The sequence below is a fragment of the Bemisia tabaci genome, chromosome 6 (assembly GCF_918797505.1).
Source record: "Bemisia tabaci chromosome 6, PGI_BMITA_v3".
NCBI lineage: Eukaryota > Metazoa > Arthropoda > Insecta > Hemiptera > Aleyrodidae > Bemisia > Bemisia tabaci.
The window spans coordinates 29,354,620-29,379,246 of NC_092798.1; the positions used below are offsets into that span (position 1 = coordinate 29,354,620).

The 24,627-nt window shown below is 40.0% G+C and overlaps 2 protein-coding genes across 5 annotated transcripts in view; both read right to left on the bottom strand.

Moving 5' to 3' along the window:
* Positions 1-24,627, bottom strand: part of Cda5 (Chitin deacetylase-like 5) — a 293,628-nt gene that overhangs the window by 21,327 nt on the left and 247,674 nt on the right. For 3 of the 4 annotated variants that reach the window (XM_019047622.2, XM_019047621.2, XM_019047620.2), the window contains exon 1: positions 4,344-6,556. The exons of the other annotated variant lie outside the window; for it this stretch is intronic. In XM_019047622.2, coding sequence (XP_018903167.2) covers positions 4,344-6,400 — 2,057 coding nt within the window. In that variant the 5' untranslated portion in view covers positions 6,401-6,556. Of the gene's footprint in view, positions 1-4,343; positions 6,557-24,627 lie in introns of those variants that run through there. 4 annotated transcript variants of the gene reach the window in all.
* On the bottom strand, positions 6,445-22,635 carry LOC109034422 (uncharacterized). Its single transcript, XM_072301473.1, has 4 exons — positions 22,616-22,635; positions 21,689-21,787; positions 6,486-7,475; positions 6,445-6,448 (listed from the first exon to the last, which is right to left on the bottom strand). Exons 1-4 carry the CDS (start codon positions 22,633-22,635, stop codon positions 6,445-6,447), a joined length of 1,113 nt encoding a protein of 370 aa, XP_072157574.1.

The window sequence follows — 24,627 nt, forward strand, 5'->3', positions numbered from 1 at the left end:
CGCAGGGTGTGTGTGTGTGTGTGTGTGGAGTTTACTCCGCACGCTTGCTCTTTTATGTAACTCGAAACTACGGCCGGGAAATGAACTGTCTGAACTTAACATCTCTAAGTCAGACTCAGAACTTAATGCACGAAATAACCACAAAAGTGATCGTATCAATGCAGAATTTTGGCTTATAAGCATGACTTATACAGGTAAATTAAATTTAAAAAAGAATATATTTTTCAAAAAGATAAAATAGTAATTAACATGTCACGTAAACTGTCGATTTATATTTTCCCATTTCGATGGATGAGCTCTGTAACTCAATTTTCGTAGATTTGAGATAGCTACAACGACGGAAGTTTCTCAACCATTTAAAAAGATTAGGTAAGTATACATAATACGGGACTTGTAAGATGACTCTTTATTGGCACCAACCTATGCACACTAGCGAAGAAAATATTATAGTTTCGACCTCCTGATTAATTCGATTTTTGAGAGAGTGTTTTTTGATGTCAAATATTGAAAGTTCATGTAGCCCTCTTTATTTTGTCTTTTTTTTTAAATATCCAAAGAGCTTATGCTCCTCTATATGAAGATGAACACATACGATTTAACAGGAGTTATGAATGATAATACCTGACGTAAAATTTATGATCAATTCACGATGAAGAAGGGAGAGATTCCTGTCGGAGACGCCATGGCAGTTCGCCTTCAAATAGTAGTGTAGGCAATACGAGCTCCTATATGGTCGAATAGTGGTATCATCCTCTACTTAATGGTTAGACGGTCTCTGACGGTGAATTTTTCGTCGACACGATAACTTTAGTTAAAATCGCGCCATTTTATTCAAATTTTTGATGGTGTGTCTTTTGATCGTAGAAAGGTAAAGTTACTCAGTTAATGAAGTGCAGGGCCGGATTTAGGGGGTGGCCACATGGGCCGCGGCCCGTGGCGGCAAATTTTGCAATTTTTTTAAATGTAGGTGTATAAAAAAAATCGGATTCAGAAAAAAAATTACAAACGAGAAAAGGCGACAAAATTTCTCATTTCCTGAGAGTACAGTAATTTCTAATTTTGTCGTCTTTCGGTGATACTAGAGACAGCACCTTTAAATAGTCGAGTTAAAAGAGAAACCAAACGCGCAATGTGGCCTGGAGCGGCGCGGCGCAAAGAGCAATGATGACGAGGACTTGAGATGAAAAGGAGAAGCCCTCGGCGCGGCGGTTGGCATGTAACACATATTAGCGCCTACAAGACTGCATGAATACTTCACGCATTGCGTCAAACATAGTGCGGTCAGCAGCGGTCGGCGTGGAACGCATAGCGCCCACAAGACTGCATGAATACTTCACGCATTGCGTTAAATACAGTGCGGTCAGCGCGAGACGCATAGCGCCCACAAGACTGTGCGAATACTTCACGCATTGCACCACACACAGTGCGGCCTATGGGCGGCAAGTAGGTAAATCCGGCCCTGATGAAGTGGTCATTTATTTAAATTATAATTCATAGCGAAACCCGTGACTTCAGTCACGGACTTTTCGCTAGTAGGAAAAAATAAATGCTAACTTTGCGAGGAAAAAATTAGGTAAGGAACACGGAGACACATACATTAATGAATTCTGTATAGTATCTCCGGCATTGGTTCCATGCCCAAAATTTGAAATGCTTCGACAGTTGCTTTTGTCAGAAAATAAAATCATAAAAGGTTAAACTTTGCTTTTTTATGCCGTTCAACAGTATACAGCACTATTCAAAACCATAAATGAGGGCAAGATAACCAATGCATTGAGCAAACGCCTGCATTGAGCCAACGGCTGGAGCTGGTGCTCTATTAACAGATGGTTAATTTCTACTTATCTCACGATTCCCAAGGTACCCTGATCTCCCGATTAACCCCAGTTAAACTATGCCGCCAATTAAATGACCGTTCCACGGCTTGGACTTCGTCGATTTGCGACGTCCTGTAATGCTATTGATCATCGCGAATAAAATTATAGGGTACCGGCGCGCAGAGATTGCACCCGTTAATTTTATTGCTTTTGCGACTGGTTATACAATGCTTTATCTGATTGATGCTCACTACCCCTCCAGAAGCGCCTGGCTCATTTTCTCCTCTTACTTACAGCAACGAAGAGCTACAATCCGTTTTATTCGCCCTTTAAATTTGACTTGAATCGATGACTGCAGTTAGAAAATACGTATCTTTATGGCAATTTTTAGAAATCTTCAAGTTGCAATATTTTGTCTCGCAGAAAACCAAGCTGAATAACTCCTTGAAAAATTTTGTGCATATTGTAGAGTCAATGAAGATAACTCACGAGAAGTCTTGAGTTAAACGTCCGTTTTATCTTCTTTTAGAAAAATATGAGCACTGGGGAAAAAAACACGTTGGATCTGGAGTCCAGACTCTTGAAAACATTGCCAAGAAAAAATACTCTTCATTCAATCAGATTTTTACTTAAATCAAAAGGAAATCCGCTCAAATTAAGAGGCTCGGTTCTTGATTTAAGCAAAAATCCGACTGAATCAAGAGTATTTTTTCTTGTCAATGTTCTTAAGAGTCTGGACTCTAGATCCAATGTGTTTTTTTCCAGTGAGTGAGTAGAGCTATGCAGTATGCGTGTCTCAATTGGAGTTACCTACGCATTTTTTTCCTTTGGCCACCAAAATGTTACCCACAGATCTGGGACAAGATTTTTGCGCGCACACACAAAAAAAAAAAAAAAAAAAAAAACGTCGGATGAAATGACGAAGAAGGCTTTACGATTCATTTTGTCAAAGTTTACCTACTTGTTGCAGCAGCACAGGTAAGGTACTCAAGTAATACTACATTATGGTCTATGAGTAAGTACGTTTATGTTGAAAATACGCATGATTAAATAGGTGCCAACCAAACATCATATTTTGTAAGACGACCATTGTACATACCTACCTGCTGATAAAATATTACAGTTACAGCTAATTTGAAGGAAAGAATAATGCTGTTGAAAAACACGTAATTGCACACACAAGTTCAACTACAAACCTCTGTGGGAATTATTGTTCAAGGAAAGAAACGATAGGAACATTAAAGAAACATGTCAGAACCTTTCCTGTTTTGTCATCCCCGTTAGTCTTTCCCAGTGAAAGGAAATTCTGTAGCTGAATTTCCGTTTCGCGTCAGTGAAGGCGAAAGTAAACGGAGACAAGTTTGTTGCAACGTATCTGCGTCCAGTTTCATCCTCGCGCCGCGCGCCGCGGAGGGCCTGTCGCAAGAACTTCAGCCGCTGGCAAGGTCGGAACCAGACTCATTACCATCAGCTCAGAGGCTCAGAGATGCGAGGATAGCTGTTTGTTTCTCTCAGAGATCTCGGGCAGGAAGTTCGCAGTGCAATGGACCGATCGCTCGCACCCTATGCTGCTTCAAATAGCTATTTATGTTATAATAAAATTTCTAGGAAAATGCGTGAACTTAATCCAGGTTACTTTTAAAGTTTCTACTATTTTGAGGAGTTTCATATTGAAAGGATTTCGCCATGGTGAGGGTAAATTAATGCCCACGCAATAATCTAAGTTTTCACAATGACTTTGAAAAATAAAAAAAGGAAATCGACAAAGGCTCGTGCTTGCTGTGATTTTATTCTTTCGCAGATTATCAACGATGTGCATCTTTAACTCTATTCTTGGAAATTTAAAACGGATCATCGGCACTAAAACCTTAAAATTTCAAAGGCAGACCTTTAACGATAGGTCACCCCCCATCCTCCCTCCGCCCGCCCCTTAAAACATCAAAATCATTCATTTCGATGCAGAGCGTTAAAAAAATTGAGTTAACCATGCGATAAAACAACTTTTTACGATTCTATAACACTAAATTATGCACTAGGAAAAGTCATCATTTAATTAATTTTAGGTGCCGATAAACAAGAATACACACTCTACCTTAGCATAGTCGCATTTGGGATTATTTGAAGCAATCATCTATAGAGTGGGAATTTAAAACCTGGTGCCATCAAGTTTGCCGAGATAGAGCAACTGTTTCTCTTATGGAACACGGATCTACTGGCCGGGAAAGAATAATTCTTGTCATCAAGACAACAATGTAAAGAGATTCCCCCATAAAAAGTTCAGAAAAGGCTTTAAGATCATTTTAAAGCGAGGATCGTAATCTTAATAGCAACATCTGCAGCCGGATTGTTGAAACTTTAACTGGCTATGTCGGCACGATAAGACGAGACATAGCCCTATCTGCGCCGTGTAATATATCGATTTTCGATTCTTGTCTTGCCGACATAAATTTCAACAATCAGGCTGCTGATGGCGCTTACTGAATTTTAAATTTCCACTCTTAAACTAGTAAAAACTCTCCGATTTACCTGTCAGTGGCCTCGCCCGAAGGCGGGCTGTACGTGAATTTCTGAGGCTGCTTTTGGTTCGGTTTGTGCGAGGCGGAGCCTCTAGTGTTAGTCAAAGGTCTTCCTGCGGGTTGCGGTTTGTGGTTGGCAGGGATGTACTCGTCTGTGTCGGCCTCCTGGTGTTTGGCCGGGCTCGAGAAGGTGTGGGGAGTGGACTTTTGGATTTTCTGGGTCGGGAGACTGGGAGGGGGAGGTCTTGTCGCTTCCGTCGTTTGCGCCCGGTGATTTTTATGCCGCGCTTTCCCGCCGAACTTATGGTTTTCCGGTGCCTCGGTCTGCGTCAGTGGGGTTCGGTTGCTTTGCGCGCCCTCTAGCGACGTGTCTTTCAGTTGATTTCGGTTACTTTGAGCGCCCTCTAGCGACGTGGCTTTCAGTTGATTGCGATTACTTTGCGCGCCCTCTAGCGACGTGTCTTTCTGCTGATTTCGGTTGCTTTGCGCGCCCTCTAGCGACGCGTCTTTAAGCGGGGGTCGGTTGCTTTGCGCGCCCTCTAGTGGTGACTCTGGCGTAGTATTCTGAACTATGGGAGTAGTCCGATTCCTCATCGGATAATTTTTGTACTTAGGTCGGTTCTTCCTGTGTTTCGGAGGCATAGTCACATTATTCGTCTGGGTAACATTTTCAGTCCTTACTTTTGGTGTCATAGGCAGGGTCGCGTTGAGTTTATTCTTCAGTCGGTTGAACTTGCGAGGGTAGTGAAGGGTGGGTGTGCTAGGGGTAGTTAGATTCGACTTGGGGGCTGGTATCTCACTTTGGTGGGGCGTGGTTTTCTTCCTCATTTTCGGCTTGATGAAGTACCGCGGGGTCGTCGACACTTGGTTCGGCCGGGAGGTCGACGTCACATCCGCCAGTGGGGACGTGTGCTCCGGTTCCGTGCGATTGGCGGCAGGGAACGTCTTGGACTTACGGTACGCGGGAGACGTTTTCAAAACCGTGTAGGCATCGATGGAACTACTGATTGCCGGGTCCATGGTGACGTTTGACTTGTGACGCGTACTCGGCTGTGTAACTTTATTGGTGGTGACGTCGTCGTAATACTCATCGTCATCGTAGTAATCGTCATAGTAGTACTCATCGTCATCACCGCTCTTACTATTGTTAGAACTGATAAGAGGCTGTTTGCCGCGTTGTTTGGCGTTTTGCATCATTTTAGGCGGCCGTGGTGGTCTGGCGCGGGTTCCGTTGAGCTGCGTGGGCCTCTCGTGTTTATAATCTTCCGCGTATTCCTCATCATCGTAGCCTTCCCCGTAGTATTCGTCATCACCCTCGTTCTCATTATCATTATCATTATCGTCTACATTTTGTTTCCGTTGGTCGTAGTTATCGTCCTGCGCATTATCTTCTTCATAATACTCTTCTTCGTCATCCGCCTGGTCCGGCGGTGGATTCGGTTTTTGCTTCACCTTCGGTTTGCTCGAGGGCGGTCCGGACGGCGTGGAGAAGTAGTTGGGTGGCGTCTCGTAGCCTTTATGGCGCGGGTAACTGGGAAAAGGGTCCCCGTTGAGAGGTGTGTCTTTATGATTGTGCCCGGAATGGTAGTTCCCGAGCCCTTCTTTCGAGTTCCCGTACTCATCGTTATCTTCCTCCCGGTCGTAAGCTGGCGGCTGCGGGAGCGTGGCTTGAAGTCGGTGGTCGTACAGGTTGTCGTAAGACTCGGTGGTTTCTACCGAGGAGTACGGGTGCGTGGACTTTCTATGATTGTTGTTGCGCCTGTATGAATAGTTGGCCGGTCGGTAGGCGTGGCTCACCCCGACCGGAGTGATGGCGTTTTTTGGTTTCTTGGTCGGCTTGGGGCGCGGCGTCGGCGTGAAGGAGCCGATGTTCCGCACGTCCGGCGTCGTGAAGATGAGCTGCGGCTCGATCCCGTCCTCGGCGTCGTCGTCCTTCTCGTCGTTGACGCCCTCGAACTCGTCCGAGAAGTCGAAGTGCTTGTCCGCCTGGTGCGAGTCGAACTCGGTGGAGCCGCTGTCGTGGGCCTGCGGGTACCGTTGGTTCATCTTGAGCTTGAGCTTGCTCATGTAGACCTCGAACTTGGGGTCGTCGAAGTGCCCGTCCAGGTTCTTCAGCTTGTTGCGGAGGACCCTCAAAGGTATGTTCTTGTACCTGCCTCTGACGCGAAGTGGTGATTCCGTGTGTGACTCGTTCTCGTTGCTCACCTCTGCATCGTCGCTTCCGCTGGCTGTTTCTTCCTCCCCTCCACCACCACCGCCACCGCCACCCCCACCGCCGCCGCCCCCTCCTCCACCCTCATCGCCTTCTTGTCCTCCGCCGTCATCATCTTCGGATTCCGGTTCCGTTTCGAAGCTCTCGGCTTGTCGATCCGTGTTTCCTTCGTTGTGGTATCGGATGGTTTCGTTGTAGCGTCGTGCAGGAGTGGTATCCTCCTCTCTATGGTTGTAGTTGTGGTTCGAGTGCGTTTGGCTCTTCTGCTTCTGGTTCGCTCCGTGGTTCTCGCTCGGATCCCGGTGGTTGCTGTTCCTCAAGTAGTCGTGTCCTTTGGACTCCTGCGGGGAAACGGTCTCGTCCAAATTATGATTGGCGAGGAGGATGCCAGGCGCGGGGGGCTTGAGCGGCATTTTGATCGAGGAGGGGGGCGTCGTCTGGTCCGTCAGTGGGGTGTAGAATTTGAGCTGGGAGTTGGGCTGCATGGACAGGAGTGTGGTCCTCTCCGTTGCCGGGCTGGTTGCCGCCGTCCACGGGCCAGGCGTGACGTAGCCGACGGATTGCGTGCTGAGAGGAATGGGGTTAGGTGTAACGTTGGGAATGTAAGGTGCAGCTGGTGGGACGCCCGGTTGGGCAGCTAAGCTAGGAGGAAGAGGTTGGTTGTTGTTAGGTAACTGAAAGTACGATTTGAGATCAATGATTTGAGGAGTGGCTCCGTTTTTGTAGGTCTGAGCCTGGATTGACTGGGGCACCGGGGATTTGGCAGGGCCCGGCGGCGGCGTCACGGGGAACAGGTAGTAGTGGCTCGGGCTGTACGTGTTGTCACCGTGCGCTGGCCGAAGAGCAAGACCGCCCGGGACCGGGTTCACATGAGCTATGATCTTAGAGCCCGGAGGAATCAGGGGAGGCCACCTCGCATTCGTAGGTCGACTGATCGCAAAGAACCAAATTAAACATAGAAGTCAAATAGTCGTCCAGAAAATTATGTCCACTTGGACTTATTTATTGCTAATAAAGCCTATATACTTGAAATTTTTGCACTGAAAAAAACATCTCGGTGTATTTACTAAGAAAAGGGTAAAATTACCGATAATTCAGGGTTCTATTTGATCCCAGTTTTTTCTTGGTAAAATTACCATTTATGGAATTGGTAATTTTCCCGAGAAATCTTGGTAAATCTTGGTAAACCTTGGTAAAAACGCCAATATTTTTTATCGACTGTGGTAGAATTACCGAGATAAAATGGCAAAGTTACCGGGAATTGATTACCAATAAAAGTGGTATTCTTACCTGGAAAAAACAGTAAAAATACCGGTTTTTAGGTAAGCTTACCAGTCTGTCTTGGTAAAATTACCAATAATTGGTAAAAAAAATTAGATGGTAAAGGTACCAACGGACCTTGGTAAAAACGCCGAGAATTTTTTTTCAGTGTGGAGCAAGTAGACTTTAATATGCACAAATAAGCCGAATTTATGGTTAAAATATTACAGTGGGGTATTCCGTTATTATTTCAAGGAATATGATTCAAACCAATGGCGCAAGAATCATACTTTTATTTAGTTTGTTTGCTTTACATTGGGCTTGATCCTGTTATCCTAAACAAGAAATCAAAGATTCTACTTGTGTTTCAGTTTCTTCCATTCATATTCGTCAAATTACTTAGCTACATAAAAAAAATAATAGTTTCTCTCGCAGTTTTTCATTGTCATTTATTTCCTTATATTTAAGGGCGTGCCTTGAAATTATTTTCGAATTCCATATTGCTCTTATTCTCTCTAAAAACGCACATGGTGAGAGGAGAAATTGAAATCTAATTATTTGGTTATGTATTTCTTGTTCAGGATGACAGAGTTGTTAAGTATGGTCCACAACAGTAATAATAATTTGGTTTTTTCAGTATTCGTCGGTCAGTAATTTTAGGTGGTCCCATAGTTGTGAGGAGAACTTACACAAATCTGTACTTACCTTACAATGTCCTCGAGGATAAACCTGTCATTATGCTTTCTTGCAATAATGGTGAAGATTAAAATAAATTATTTTTTTGCCCGATTAGTGCAAACAAACTGGGTATTAAGGCTCCAGGCAAGTGTAGACTAAATTAATAGAACTGATCTAATAGGATGGTGAGAAGAGATACCCCACTGTAGTAAGAATGTAACAATGAAGAACTACATTTGGGAACGCATACTTTGATCGAAACTCCTTGCACGCTAAATTACTTATGATATCATCATGTCTAACTATAAGCTTGAAAATTTTGAACCACTCTAAATTATCCATAAGCATATTGACGTGTCACTTTTTTGTAATTTTTTAAGATTACTACAAAACACATTCATCGACGTGCATCACCTCACCACTCAAGCGCGTGTGCTTTTTACTATCACCATTCATCGTTGAGCAATCATATTGCAACGATTTTGCAGTCTGAATATTGATTATCTAAGATGATTTACAACAACTGAGATGAGGTTTAAGAATGTACAATTTCCAGTATTTTAACTCAATGATATAAAAATTTTCCAATTCAACAGAATATTCAAGAGAATCGATAATACAGACGAGTCAAACGAAAAGGAACGCTTCTCGCCAAATCTTTCCGCTCAGTTGGATCGGACTCACTTTTTGACCTGAATTTTCCTTTTTGAATTGCGAGGAACAAGTTTTGCCTTCAGATTGACTGCTATGCAGTTCAAGCTCCTTTGACGTCGATACTGTTAAATGAAAACATTTTCTTTGGGCACGATGGATACGGATTTGAGCGGGATGATTTAAAATATGCAGCATTTTGCGATATAGAAACACCGCGCGTTCATATTCCTCAAGTATCATCATTACCATAGGCTCTCTGATCCCTTAATTTCCATTTTTGGGCACAGTTCGTTCTACCGTTTTCCTGAGTCAATTTTCATGCTTTTTAGGGCTATCGACGGATGACATTAGTTTTTAGATGAGGCCGTCTTATTCATATTTTGGAAATAAATGCACACATTGGAGACTGACGCAAACATAAAGAGCCTATAAGAGCGACTGAAACGCAAGGAAAGCAAAGTAAATCGAGTCTACTTATACCTTGGTATACCACAGATACCTCGCTCGTTTCTTGTAACTGGGGACTGACGCATGCATCGAATGCTTCGGAGACTCAAACGCAAGGTAAGAAAGTAAGCGAGTTTCCTCAAGAGAGCTTCTACCTTCTATTAATAAAAGAATAAGAATATATTTTTTAATATTACGTGATTAAGATGTAAATTCTCCCATCTAAGCAAAATGAAGGTTTATGTTATGGCACAGTTCGTACTAAAAATCTATCGGGCCGTTTTTTCCTGACTTTTGCGGCTTCGACAGGAGATATTTCCTGAATGAGCGTGCTCTATTTAGGGCCGGGTGGCGGCCGGGAGGCATGAACTATTAGTATCAGCACTGGAAAAAAAAACACATTGGATCTAGATTCCAGACTCTTGAAAACATTGACAAAAAAAACTACTATTGATTCAAACAGATTTAAGCTTAAATCAAAAGGAAATCCGCTCAAATTAAGAGGCTTGGTTCTTGATTTAAGCAAAAATCCGTTTGAATCAAGGGTATTTTTTCTTGTCGATGTTTTCAAGAGTCTGGACTCTACATACAATGTGTTCTTTTTTCCAGTGCACAGATAACAGGGATTGAGGAATATTTAAAGCAGTAGATTTCGAACGAGCTATTTTCCGTCGGGAATCGGCAAAAGACGAGTGCGAGAGGATGAGCGAAAATTCAATCAGTTTTATAACTAAAGCGGAGACGTAACGCGAGTATATTGTGATTTACGGGCCACGCGTTAGCTGATACGAATTGAGACTTACGCAAGCACGGAAGGTAACCACAGAATGTGCAGAGGCAGGAATGAAAACCGCACGGCAGATATATTGCACACCATAAGCCGCCCGGAAGAGAGAGGGGGACAGATATGGGTGAAGAGGAGGGGGCGGAGACGTTCCGCAAAACGCACGCTATGACCTCGGCGTTAACAGACGAGTCTGTATAGTAAAATATATTTTACTATCTTTTTTCCATCGATTTATACATATTTTTTGCATATCGACGGTGAAAATACCAAACCACGTATCTCGATTTGCGACGTCGCAGACTTCCTGTCATACTTTATTTTTTAAATGGAAAACTGCACAACATCAACTCGTGAATACTTCCCTGATTTTTCCTCATCATGCGGAGAAAAATCTGTGAAAATTGTAAGGAATGGTATTGATTTGATCTCCTTAAAAAAAATAAGATGTGAGTGGAGATTTTTAAACACCGCAATCGAGATACGTGGTCTGGTAGTTTCACCGTCAATACTCATTTTTAAACCATACTTCGGACCGAGTAATGCCTATCGGTCAATTGGATTAAATTTTGCAATAAGGAACCACTATATCTGGCCCATTTTAGAAACAACATACATGCTAGTGGTTTTCCTATGCAGATATGCGCTTTTATGGGAGAACCAGAGATAGTGGTTCCTTATTGCAAAATGTAATCCAATTATTAATTAATTTTTGTAAAATTCTAAAAGGTCGCATCTTCTTGACTTTTGATTTAATTTAAGATTTTTCCCGGAAAAATTAATTTCAAATCAGTAAAAATTATCCAGACTCCGCTATGTTATTGCGAACGGAAATATGTTTGAACTCACAGAGATACGCGCCTGTCAGGGTCCATAGAGTAGTCCCTCCAAGTGCTTTAAAGACATAATCGAATTCGAGGGTCTCAGGGAGAGTTTAGACACATCTGAATGCTTCGTGAGAATTTTTTCCGCACAACTAATCCGATTTCCTGGCGATTTTAAAGACATTTGTCTCAGGTCAAGTTTAATGCACTTGAAAACCGATCACATACCCGTCGCTTTTTATATAGATTCCAGACAAAAAAAAGTGGTTGGTCATCTTAACGGAAGTGTTGCAGGCGTGGTCTCGAGACATCGCTTCGAAGAAATACAAGTCCGTTAGCCAAAAAAGGGTTCTGAATCAGTAATGCCGCGTCCTCGTCCTAGTCCTTGATGTGCCATGCATTTTATCCTCTGAATTCGTCACGACATTATTAAACTAGGCCGAAAGCTCAAGATGACACTGAACAAGATTCCGGACCATCTAAATTTAAACACAATCGAGGTTGCCGAACTTGAAAGCTCCTCGCGTCTCGCCGTGTGAATCAATATGTTTGCAAAGCAATCATGATTCAGCGTGAAAAGAAATCGCACCGAGCCACTATCATCAGTTACGCTCGTCTCATAAAATTCTATCATAAAGCTTAGGATAGCGATTTTACTACAGAAATTTCAATTTAATGGCCGGCGCAGAGAAGATAACTATTCGCGCATGAGGGTAGTGCGTTTGGTCTAGTCGAAAATTTGGAGGCGCTTATCAGTTTATTTTCGTTAGTGACCTGTCTTCATCTTTGGGACTCTTCAGCCTGGAACATTCTTTTTCTCTCAAATATCATGATCAAATCAATGTTTTAAAATTAGATATACTTCTACGAAGGCCGTCAGATAACCTATGGGTGCACGATAAATTTGACTGACCTTGAATTATATTCAACAGGCGGCCCCACCGCTAGGGTTTCATCGTAGAAATGTACTACTGAGGAGAGCCCGCAGGAGTTAATATTGTGTTAGAGTTTCCTCTTCAAAAGAAAGCAATTAAGATAAAAAAATTGATGAAAGGCAACACTCAGAATCATGAATGAGGAAGTCTTCCTCACCAGATTTTCGAAGTTTTTGGATCACTGCATTTTTTTTAGAAGCGATAGCGGGGGAAGAGAATTGCAAATTATTTGTGAACTTGTTTTTGTCTTTGCATTGCATTTAGGGCTTGTGACGAGTTTAAGAAAGCTTCAATGGCTTCTTCCATGAACCGAAGAAGTAACTGATTTTAACGAATAATTTATGTCATCTTCAAGCTGTCACGTTGAATTTAGATAATGCTCGTATCAACTATTTCTATGAGTGACACTAGCCATCAACACTTTTACGACTCAGCTTTATGACGGAGCGAAATGCTCCCGGTGTCAACTCAGCTTCCGAGCCCTTTCGACAGCTTCACACCCATCGGACAGATGATCCGACCGTTACACTGTGGGCGAATTTAACGCGTAACCTGGCTACTGTGCCAGAGACCCTGACACCGAATCGATTGGGCTGGATATAGATCGCTGTTGCCGGGCCAACTAGTTTATCTAACAGATTTGTATAGATCATTCTTTTACACGCGCCTTGCAGGTATAGGTTCGTCAAACCAAGCTTTGACTATAAGGAAAACAAAGATCAGAAACAGATGTCTCCTTCATATAAAAAAGCCCTTGTGGTACCTTTCTTGCTAAAAGTAGAGTTTAGCTAAAAATTCCACTATGACACTTTTACGTATAAACACAAGGGGCACATCTACCAACCAACCACAGGGAAAAAGGTTCCGTCACACATGAAATGTGCTTTGGTCCTTAATATCGGCTGCAGTATTTCGGTTCATCAATCTAAAAATAAACTGTAAATTGGAAACTTTCGGTTCATGATGCGACTAAATTTTCTAACCAGCTCGATTTAGTTTAAGATTTGGGTTAAATGGACCAAGAAAAAAAAAAAAAAAAAAAAAAAAAAAAAAAAAAAAAAAAAAAAAAACCAAACTGGAAGTTGCGTTCGACAAACCGAGGTGCAAATAATCGATATTCAGTACATTCCGTCATCCAGTCAATATGATTGACATTTTTTCGCTGTAAATTATTTCCATTCACAAGTTAGTGGACCCATATAAATTTAAACTGAGTTTAGCAGAAAAAAACCAAGTTCATGGGCTTGCTGATAAGAACATACGTTTTAAGGAAATACCCTAAAAATTACTGGGATGAGATAAAAAAATGAAAAGTAAAAAACTGTGTAAAGGACCCTTCCAACTATTTTAACGATGATTCTGAAATTTTTCTCGCGGTGGTCACTCTTGACAGATCATTGATACATGGTCTATTGTTTCCCGTTGAAATTAAAATATTAACTCGTTTATACGGCAACAGCGCACGAAAGCCCATTTTTTTCATTCATTGAGCCGTGCACAGGCGGCATGACTGCCGTGTTAAGCAGGAACAGCGCAAATCCCATGGAAACCCCACGTACGTTGGTGATTTTTGCAAACGCACGGCAGATTACTTCATCGCCGCTTCATCGCGCGACAAACAGTCGGCGATTAGTTGCCGTAAATATCAACTTGTCACCGCAAGTGCGCGTCGTTATTGTCGCCTCTTGCGTCCAAATGTCAAAGTTTGGTGCATCATTCCCGCGGCACTTCTCAAGGGATGCAGCAATCTATCGCTTCATCATGATTCAACAGTTTCTGCATCGGTTGCTTGGACCTAGACTTCGATGGGAAAATTTTGCATTCCTCCGTTCCCTCTCGATCTGCATGAGGCATAGATTGATTTGCCATTTAAACCTATGAAAAAGTATCGATAAACAGGGTGTTTGTGATAAACACCTTCATAATCTTTTCTTTACCATAACTTCAAATGAGGGCATGTCGATGATCGATCATTCACGCTTCGATACTAGTTTTCTCGCTTAAGAAGGACAAGTTGGCAGTAAATTCCAATTTAATACATGCTAAAATTATCGAGTCTGCATCGAAATGAAGTGCATGTTGCCTGTCTACTAATTGAAGGGACTTCCTCTATTTTAATCGGTCTCAATGAAGTTGAGAAAAGATGCAATTTTTCTTCATATTACAACTTGTCTACTCCTCTTATACGTGGATTTTTTTTTTGATTGTTAAAAATCAGCTGGGACCATCGAAACATGATCCTGTCACTGATCATGATGTCACTGATAGCCGACCTATCATGATGTTTCACCCATCGGTGGAATATTTTTTGATCTGAGCTTGAAGCTGAGATTTGAAGCTTTCAAGGCCTGTATACGTTGAGTGACATATACGGCAAATTTTAGGGATTAACTTCCTAAGTAACCGGATAGTAAAATAGATGGTAGTTGTCCACAATGTTTTTACCTCGACATTTTTTAGTCGAGCGAGTGTTGAAGGTATAATCTGAAATTTTAGCAATACATTTTTAAGCCATAATGAGAGAACCGTGTAGTTTTTTAAATTTTAAATTTGCTTTTCTGAAAAACACGAAAGAGCCATCTAATCCTTAACATGCTGTGCAACTCACATGACTATGTCTGCATGACTATGCAATCATTACTGTATATGGTTTAGTTATAATAGAATACTAGCCGTTCTGGGCGCGCTTCGCGCGCCCGTCACGCCTAGCCGGGGGCTATAGGCCCCCTGGACCCCCGGTCACTCGCTACGCGAGTGACATTCGGCTCGCGAAGCGAGCCGATTTTGTAGTAGTTGCAAATTTTTAATCACTATATTTTGAAGATTTCATAGAATACATTACGAAATTCTCACTCCATAATTAACTTGTAGAATAATAATGGCAGGGCAAGAAATAGACTATATCTTAAAATGGACGGTTCCCACTTAGTAAAAACAGCCAACACCACGAAAAGGTGAGGAACCACTGTTAGCCACTTTTTTTTTTTTTTTTTTTTTTTTTACTTTTCTGAAAAAAATTACTAAAATTTTAGTTGCGTCCCCTAAAAGGAAACACGGAGAAAAAAATTTTGTGCGTGGAACCCGAAGCTGAGATCATATGGATCTCTGAAGTTTTCGGATCACGCATCCGAAAAGTTAAGGTCCATCTGCCGAAGTTCGGGTCAGACAATTGAAGTAGTTCGGTATACACCGAAGGTTTCAGGTCACACATCTGAAGTACTCGGTGCATACCGAAGTGTTTCAGATTTCTGACCCGAATTTCGGCAGCTGGACCTCAAGTTTTAAGAGATTCATATGATCTCAACGTCGGGTCCCATGCACGAAGTTTTTTTCTCCGTGTGAGTATTAATATAAATTTCAACACAGTCAAACACAGTAGAGAACCAAGGAAATCACAGTAGAACAGAGAAAAAATACCGTCGAATAAATAAAGAAAACTATTATCGAAGAAATTCTAATTATTTGGAAAGTAATTTCCTGGCGTAATCAATGCGTAGCTGCGTAGGAGCATGATCGAGATTTATCATCAAATGACCGCTGGCCGGTAGGTACCTGGGTGGGCGAGCGACAATACGTAAAAGCGGTGGCATGGTTCGATTGACAGAGAAGTGGGGAACGGTCAGACGTAGGGGAAAGGTTCAGGCTGAACCGTTCAACACAGCGCAGCGTCAGTCACCGGGTGGGGAAGAGAGTCCGGGAGGGGACACTTCCCCTCGAGTGAAATAGAAAAAGGCAGAATCCTTCGAAGTTTATATTAATGATTTATGAATTCAAAACCGAATTCGAGCTGTAAATTGTATAATGCATATTTTTGGCCAGCATATTCACCACTTTCAAACTGAGTGTTAGGACTAAAGCTAATTATAAAATCACGCAACTTTTCATAAACTAGATCATGTGATGCCTCTAGCTTAATGACCATTATGTCAGAGAGCGTATAAAACAAAAACAATTTCTCTCTAATTTGATTTGCCACGAGGAATAGATACGGAACAGGGTGCATGGGTAAGATGAGCGCGTGGGAGTCGAACAAACCACATGATTTCTCACCTTGTTTTACGAGCTATTTTGCGGAACAAGAAAATTGAACACCTTTCTCATGAGCCAAAACCGCAACCATAAAAGAGCTCAGTGCTCTAAACTTCAATCTGGGTCATCATGATTGAATATATTTCCAGCACGTGCTGTTTACCTACAAGTGCTTATTGCGATAACCTGGGTCCTTGTGAGGGTGTGAGAACCATTCAGATCAAAAGGTGGATATTTCATTTTCGATTTCACGCTATGACCAATGGATATTTTTTGTGAGTGAATATTCTTCTGAAGTTTGCCCGGAAAATTTTCTCAAATTTTGTTTCCACTCTCCGAAAATACACTGGTAAAAAAAAAACACATTGGATCTAGAGTCCAGACTCTCGAAAACATTGACAAGAAAAAATACTCTTGATTCAATCAAATTTTTGCTTAAATCAAAAAGAAATCCGCTCAAATTAGGAGGCTTGGTTCTTGATTTAAGCAAAAATCCGACTGGATCAAGAGTATTTTTTCTTGTCGATGTTTTTAAGAGTCTGGACTGAGGACTCTAGATCCAATGTGTTTTTTCCCCCAGTGTATGTGTATCCATCATTGTCAAAAAGTATTTCAGAAAATATGAGAAGGCTAAAAATATGTTGTGAGGAGTATGGATTTGATAGTACAGATTATGAACTTAGAGCAGGTTATGAGCAAGTTACGCACAACTGACTATGACATCAATCAATTCTGGATTATGCGCGCGCATTACAGGCGCCTGCTCGTTATTATGCACAAGAATGGAAGCTTGCGCGCTAATCTTTGGTCTTGGGGCTATTCGCAACTCCACTCAATTGGCAGATACCGAGAGATCTTTTGCATTATCGATACGAGGCTCATAATGTTGTGAAAATTGTTGGAGATTTCTCCGTTGGACGGAATATGCGCATGGAATCCAAAGGCTCTACTTGAGGTATCCAAAGAAATCTAACAATGACTTATTGGCATGCGTGTAGAAGATTGCTCAAGAGAACTTAAACCGTAGAAAACTAGTTTTTTCATAGGCCTATGAAGAAAACTGTAAAGAGGAGTCCAGTAACATTGTCATTAAAGCTGAGTTTATGGAAACTATGCGAATCATGTTAGTGACGCCTTGAAAAAGAAGAGAACACAACATCCAAAAGAGGTTGGTTACAGAGTGAAAGAAGGAGAGAAAAAATATGCAGAAGAGCAGAAACATAGGATTAATTATTTTGTTCTGGTTAAAATAATTTCATAAGCAGATCACTCCACGAATTTAAAACTAAAATCAAGTTATTAGAGAAAAAATTTCCCTATTCTAGAAGGATGAACTTATTTAGGCCTGTTCGCTTTAGTCTTAAACTCGAATCTTGAGGATTTAGATTAGAACTGTCAGAAGTTCTCCGATGCACAGGAAAAAAGCACATTGGATCTAGATTCCAGACTCTTGAAAACATTGACAAGAAAAAATACTCTTGATTCAATCGGATTTTTGCTTGAATCAAAACGAAATCCGCTTAAATTAAGAGGCTTGGTTCTTGATTTAAGCAAGAATCCGATTGAATCAAGAGTATTTTTTCTTGTCGATGTTTTTAAGAGTCTGGACTCTAGATCCAATGTGTTTTTTTTTTTTTTTTCCAGTGTGGTAATTTTCCATGATTATTGATGGTCGAGTCTACTCTCCTAGTTGTCTCAAGGATAATTTTTCGTGGGCACATCATTGTCGCACATGTTGATTTTCAAGCAGTTTTCTTATTCTTCTCTTCCTGCATCTGTGGTAGTTCAAAGAGGAACCGATATAAATGAGGACCATTTTTGCTGAACGACAGGTATTCAATTATTAAGTCGTCCGGAGGTTGCTGTTATTCATATTCGTAATAATATATGTTCCCTTTTCTCGCACGTTTAAATTTACCGGTTCAAGGATGAGAGAACACAAGGAGTGATATTTGCGAGAAATAGAAGTACCGCAGACTTGTAGAATAAATTATTTTCAAAATGCTGTTCTCTTTGCCACGTTGCCATCGGAACCTAAAATCAACGTGACGAAATTTTCTTACAATCCATGGGCAACCAACTGTTCCCTTATGAAATTTTCCACTTCATGAAATAAATGACTCTAGTTCAATTAATTGTTTTAATATATGACGAAGGTACGTCTTTTATTGTCAAATTAATGACTAAACTCACTGGAATACAAACGCGATTATGTTGGGGAAAAAGTTCCCAAAAATTCGAACCTTCCTTGACAAAATAAGTGCTCTCGAAAAACTTGGTTCCGGGAACTTGCGTGTTTTCCTCCGTGGAGGTTCTTTATGCTCCGATCATGGAAAACAAAGTGTTGAGGATTATCCCCTAAAATTGTGGTGCTATACCCTAATTTGTTGTTTAATATGGACATTTTCGATTCATTGTGGTAGTACTACAACTCAAGTTAGGGTAGTACCGTAAAATTTGGGTTGGTATAGTAACCTAATGTATCGGCTTACTACCATAATTCATTGGAAATGTCCATATCGTCCAACGACCCCGTGTTTTTTTCCCCAGTACTCAAAATCCTGCTCAACCAGCACGTCTAAGTTTGAAATGATTCACCGCGATTGGACGAGTTTTAATTCTAAATCCGTGCATAGAAAATTGTTAGATTTTTTCCTTCCCTCGTATTGGCAACATTGTACATATGATGGTCAGAGGTTTGGTTTGTCTCCTTGCAAGCCTACCAGAAGCGGCAGAGCTTCAAGTCAGGATTCCCAAGACGATCTGCAATAAAATTGAGGCTGGTCCTGCCACGCCCTGGCTCGAAGTCACCACATGGGTGACGCTGTTCCTTGCTTTTTTAATCTTGAGCGAAACCTCGACAACATCGCCAACTCGTACGAGAACCTCCAGAAAGATTCTCATATAATACACTAAAAAGCTACATTTTCTTTACAATCTGGCAAGCCTGACCACGGTCGCCTTTGCCGGGTATTTTCCTCTCAAATCCGTATTCAAAAGGAAAAGCAATAAGCAGCGAAAAGAATCCGCGCCAGAAATTGCTTTCGTAATAACTTGTGGGAGGCTTAACCATTCACAATTACACCTAACCTCTGACATTTCGAATTTTGGATTCTGATTCTTTATTCTCATCGTGGACGCGGATATTCTAAATATAAACCTGCATGAGCGGATTACATCAGAATTTACGAAATTAGTAGGGGTTTATTACTTTCACGCAATAATTAAGGATAACTGCATTATATCTGCATTTAGAGGCTGGAAATAGTTTTTCTTGGAATAAATGAGAGATTAAAAAATACATTTTTTCAAACTCTCACTAGGCTATTAACTCATTTGCAAACTATCTGATCTTCACTCTACTTTCTTCAGTTTGGTTTCTACGTGAGTTTTTGTTTAGTTTATTAAAACAACTTTAACGAATGGGACTAAAGTGTAAAAACATTTAACAACATATCCTCATTAGGAGATTAATTTCCAATAAATTACATTACATGTAATCATTGGCCGGAGCGAGTATTTGATGTGAATGAGGATTGCATCAATATGTACGGATGATTTGTGGCATTTTCCTTCGATTCAGTAAAAATGAGATTGAATGATCACGTCAATAATTTTATGGAAAAATGTGTACCAAAATTTGTCCATTTTTAGTGTTGTTCACGAACACATATGATACTGATACACATGATACTTAATTCGGTTTACATCTAATATAATTCGATTCAAAGTATGCGTTCTCAAAGGTGACCATAACACTAACGATTAGACAATATCAGATATGAAATAAAAAGTGCAAACTTGACCTACGGAATAGTGATGTAGATTATGAGGAAGGCCTACTAAGTATCGTGTCACTGCTGAAGGTCGAAAAAGAGGATTCGGTCCACTTGAGTGTAATAATTCGGACAAAATTGACGATTAAAAGTTTTTACTGATCTCTATTTTTATTGTGAAGCTGGCACTGCTTGAATGCGATCAATCATTAAATTTCACCACAACAATCACGTGAAAAAAATGATAGTTAAAATTTACTCTGATGACACCATGTACCTCTCATGAAGCTCTCACAACTCCCATTGTATGTATGACACATGTGGTCAGTGACAGCAAGATTTTTTATCTGTTTTTAGACGTACTCATTTTATAAGTCCATTGAGAACTTATGGCGACTTTTTTTTATTAAAAATACAACTGACATAAACGTTTGTGTAATATGTAGGTAGAAAATTCCCTACATTTTTTCTGGCGTGAAATAAGAAGAGTATGATGATGGTACGTCCGTCATTAATGTCGGCTATGGTATGAAATAAATTTTTATTTATGCATACCGTACATCTCGAAGACGCGTCAAAATTTTAATTTGGACGATAAGAGGAATTCCGCATTCATGGCTGAGTATGGAAGTTTGAAATTGTTTCCACTCATGAAATGAAGGAAGATATTTTAGTACGGCATCTGGAGGACTCGGGAATGTATCTAAAGTTTTGCGTATTAAACACGTGTGAAAAAAACAGACATCCCTGTAATCTCTCGTTTTTCGACCTTCAAGCAACGAACTGTACCTATTAGCTCTTTAACTAACATTGTATGACTTCATGCATCGTGTGATATATCTCACTTAAATCTCTTTGTTTTGAAGAGAGGTTAATAACTAGTAAAAAATTAAAGTTTCATGTAGGACATTTATTGCAATGTTTTTTCGTATTAAATATATTTTAAAAAAGAGAAAAAAACCAGTAGCAGAGGGAATGTTGCAGGCCAATATAAATGAAAAAACTAGAAAATGGTCTTAGAAAGCTCAAAAGTAAACTTCGCAGTTATGGTCTTGTTTTATATAAAAAATTACATGAAAAATACCCATATGCATTAATTTAGATATCTTTATTTTCCATTGTTTAAATATATTTTATTCTTCACATCGGACCAGTTTTTATCTGTTATAACAGGGATGATTTCCAACCAAACGGTACAGTCAGCATTTTTGTTGTTCACCTAAAGCTCAAATCGTCATCTCCTGGACGAAAGATCGGACTACATTTGAACGTCGCAAAATTTTAGATCGAAAATTGCAACCTCACAAGAAACTGCTGAGCATTTATAACTGAAAATTTCACTGATTTTCTTCACGATTACTCGCAAAAATCTGTAAATGGGCTGAAATAGCAGTGTTATAATTATGTAAAAAATTTGATTTTTTTAATCAAGTTTGTAACCTTGGAATGGAATTGAGTTTCTTGGTCCTTGCAACGACGGATTCTCTCCGCTCTTGTTTTTTATCTCTTTGTAAATCACATTGGCGGATCCAGCAAATTGGCAACATTGTCTTTTCTCAATTTAAACCTATGGAAATGTATCGATTCTTGGAGGGGTCAGGTGCTACGACAAGAACCGATTATTTAGCATAGATTTAATGGAGGAAATCCGGTGTTGCCAAACTTCTGGATCCGCCTCTGGTAAATCAGTCTTAAAAGTAAGTCTATATCATAAAATCTCTGTAATTTACTGAAGAAAAAAGTTGGTAGTACATACCTAGAATAAAGTTGTCTTTTCCGGCGCCGTTTTGTCTTGTAAGTGTCTGATTTGTCGAGAGGTAAGTTCTTTGTTGATGCACCTGGTTCGTGGTCGGTCCTGTAGTTCAAGTCGGTCGAGAAATCAAACGAAAACACACGTTATAAGTCTTCGTGAGTTTCAGGGAGGAAATTAGAAATTTTAAATTTAATCCTTGCAGCATTTTTGGGACCAGTATTATCTGAGTAGGGAAGGAAAATACTTGGCTGACTCAAGCACTATCTACTTTAAAAAAAAAGGAAAAAAAATAGGAGAATATTGTAGGAATCATTTCATGTGAAATCCAATAAGTATTTATCGCAATTTTTCATGTTCGTGGTCTTCGATGAAGGAATTTCCTGTTGGAAAAATTCTGGCTCATCTTGGGAACAGCGTATATGCCACTAGTTTCTTTAAGTAGATAGGTTCTTTGAGTCAGAGGTATGGGTTCCAAAATGCCAAATGAGGACTTTTGTTACAAAATGTTTTGATTTTGGGAGGAGTTCATAGAAAATCCATAATCAAAGAGATTAATGGCCAATAAAATCTATACAATCTTTTACTACCTCTACCTCTCATTGGAATCGTGCATCACGGAAACAGTTCAACCAATGCATAACGGGCAATCCTGACCATATGAAAAAATTACGATGAAATATCTTAACTCTCTACATCTAAGAGGAAATTTAATAATTCTCCAATTTTCATAAAAGTTTGTTCTTTGGTCCTCTGAAAAAAAATGCTGCATTATTTGATATCAATGTATGTACAGGGTTCTCGTAAGTGTAAAAAGGAAGGTATGTACATGGTCAAGTAAAATAAGTAAGAGTATATGATGGCGTAGGTAGGTATGTACAGTACAGTTACGTGCCTATGTGCAGTGAAAGTCCAATGTTGTAACTTACCAACTTGGGGTAACAATTGATCATACTAATCATAGGATTATGAAACGCTTCTTATTTACATTTTCAAAGCAATTAAATAACATTGCCTCGAAGTCTATTTAAACTTTACAAATAAATCCAAATGATTGCCTTGATCCAACTGCCATTTTTATTTTTTTCCCGATCGGGAATTTTTGCGTCTTGCGCATCTCAAAGTCAAGATTAATTGCAGCAAAGGATCAATTATTATTTGAAGTAGGCAAGTTACTTGTTACAAAATAATACATTTGAGATATATGTACATTTTATACATTTGCACAGCGGTTAAGGTCAACGATAAACGAGTGCAGAAATGCGCGATCAGGGAATTAAAATTCCTCACTGCTCGATCAAGGTGGGTGTTGCATAAGTAAGAGAAGAAGCTCAAGTCCATAGGTGTATCATGTCTTGGTATCGTACTTATTTTCTCAGATCCTTTTCTTATGCTACAGCGACGGTAAAAATGTTATTTGAATCGTTTAAATTTTGCGGCTCACCAATAGATACATAACCTTCTTTTTTCATACAATTCTCTTACCAATAATTATTTCAGAATCATTTATTACAAACACTAATTAGTCAATGACACGAAATTAAAAATTGATATGCTCATCGCAATTAAACGTCAAATAATCACTACATGACCCACATATATACTACAAAGCCTTCGATGAATTTGTCATTGATATTGGGTAGATTTTTTTTACATTTTTTTTAAACTGAAAGGCGATTAATCACAGCTATTGTGCAAAACTCCTTTTTTGCGAATTTTTTCACGCTTCATGAATATTTTATGGAAATAACTTTATATCGGGTCCCTACATATGAGGGTATTTTCTCTCGAATAAATATACTCCGAGTATGAAGTTACAAACACCATAATCGAGTTACGTATTATGCGTAGAGTTCTAACGGCAACAAATTGATCTCAGAGCCAACATCTTCAGAGAGTCAAATGATAAAGCGTCTGCAAAGTTATATAAAACGAGTAAATATCTAGAAAATGGTAAAGACTATCAGTTCTAGAGAGGTAATATCAAATAGTGCTTTACAAAATCGGTTTGAAAAACTAGGGACAGAGGGAACGAAATAAAAAAAAACGAAGGAGCAAAAATAGAGAAAGAGAAAAAAACTCAGTTCAGACGACTTGTCGAAGGTGTTGAGAAACAGAACAAGTTGTTAGCATTGATTAGTACAATGACATAATTTAGTATTAAAGGTTTGCGTAACTAACGCACTGAAGGCTTGCATTTTGAGTTCATTCCTTTTACTTATTTATTTTTTTACTTCGCCCACGGGCCGTTGACATGTCTATAAACGAGATTTTCTGAAATGCTTGCTCAACGTAACCATATGCAGATTGCGGTGAATAACGTTTAATGGAAAATAAAATCCGTCTTCTTCGTAGGTATTGGCAAGCCGCAGTTCGCGGTCAATAATCTTCAACTTCTTAAGCCACTCACCTCTTACAGAAAAAATTGATAGAGGAAGAAACAAGGCGGTTTAAGAATTTATGAAGAAGTCAAGTGCTCTTTTCCGATAAGCGCGACGCTCAAATTCATCTTTATTCGTACCTTGCTCCATTCTTTCATCGGTGATAATGTTATTTTTTGGTTAAGTCTTCACATATTAAATCTGGAAATTGTCTTTCCTATATACAAGTAAATAAAGAAGGATTATTGCAAATGCATCGTGGAGACTTAAACGCACGAGTAGAAAAGTATTATCGCTTTTTTTTCATCCCCATTTACGTTCCTTGTAGTCATTTATTAAAAAAAAGAATCTAGCATTATTCACCCACTGCGCATTAAATGAAGATCATTATTAAAGCTACTATGTTGTGGAGACTTTAACGCACGAGAAGAAAAGTATTCTCGATTATTTTTTATCCACACTTGCGTTCCTCGTAGTCATTTATTGGAAAGATGGATCTAGCAATTCTAGCATTATCTATACCCATTGCTGTCACCTCTACAAAGCCTGGAGAAACCAATGGAT

What these genes read in the sequence shown, in the direction of transcription:
- LOC109034422 (XM_072301473.1), bottom strand. Translation starts at nt 22,635, where the DNA reads ATGATCAATTGTTACCCCAA. An exon ending in ATGATCAATTGTTACCCCAA is followed by an intron (nt 21,788 to 22,615) that starts GTTGGTAAGTTA and finishes CTTGAACTACAG; the next exon opens with GACCGACCACGAACCAGGTG. An exon ending in AAAAGACAACTTTATTCTAG is followed by an intron (nt 7,476 to 21,688) that starts GTATGTACTACC and finishes CTTTGCGATCAG; the next exon opens with TCGACCTACGAATGCGAGGT.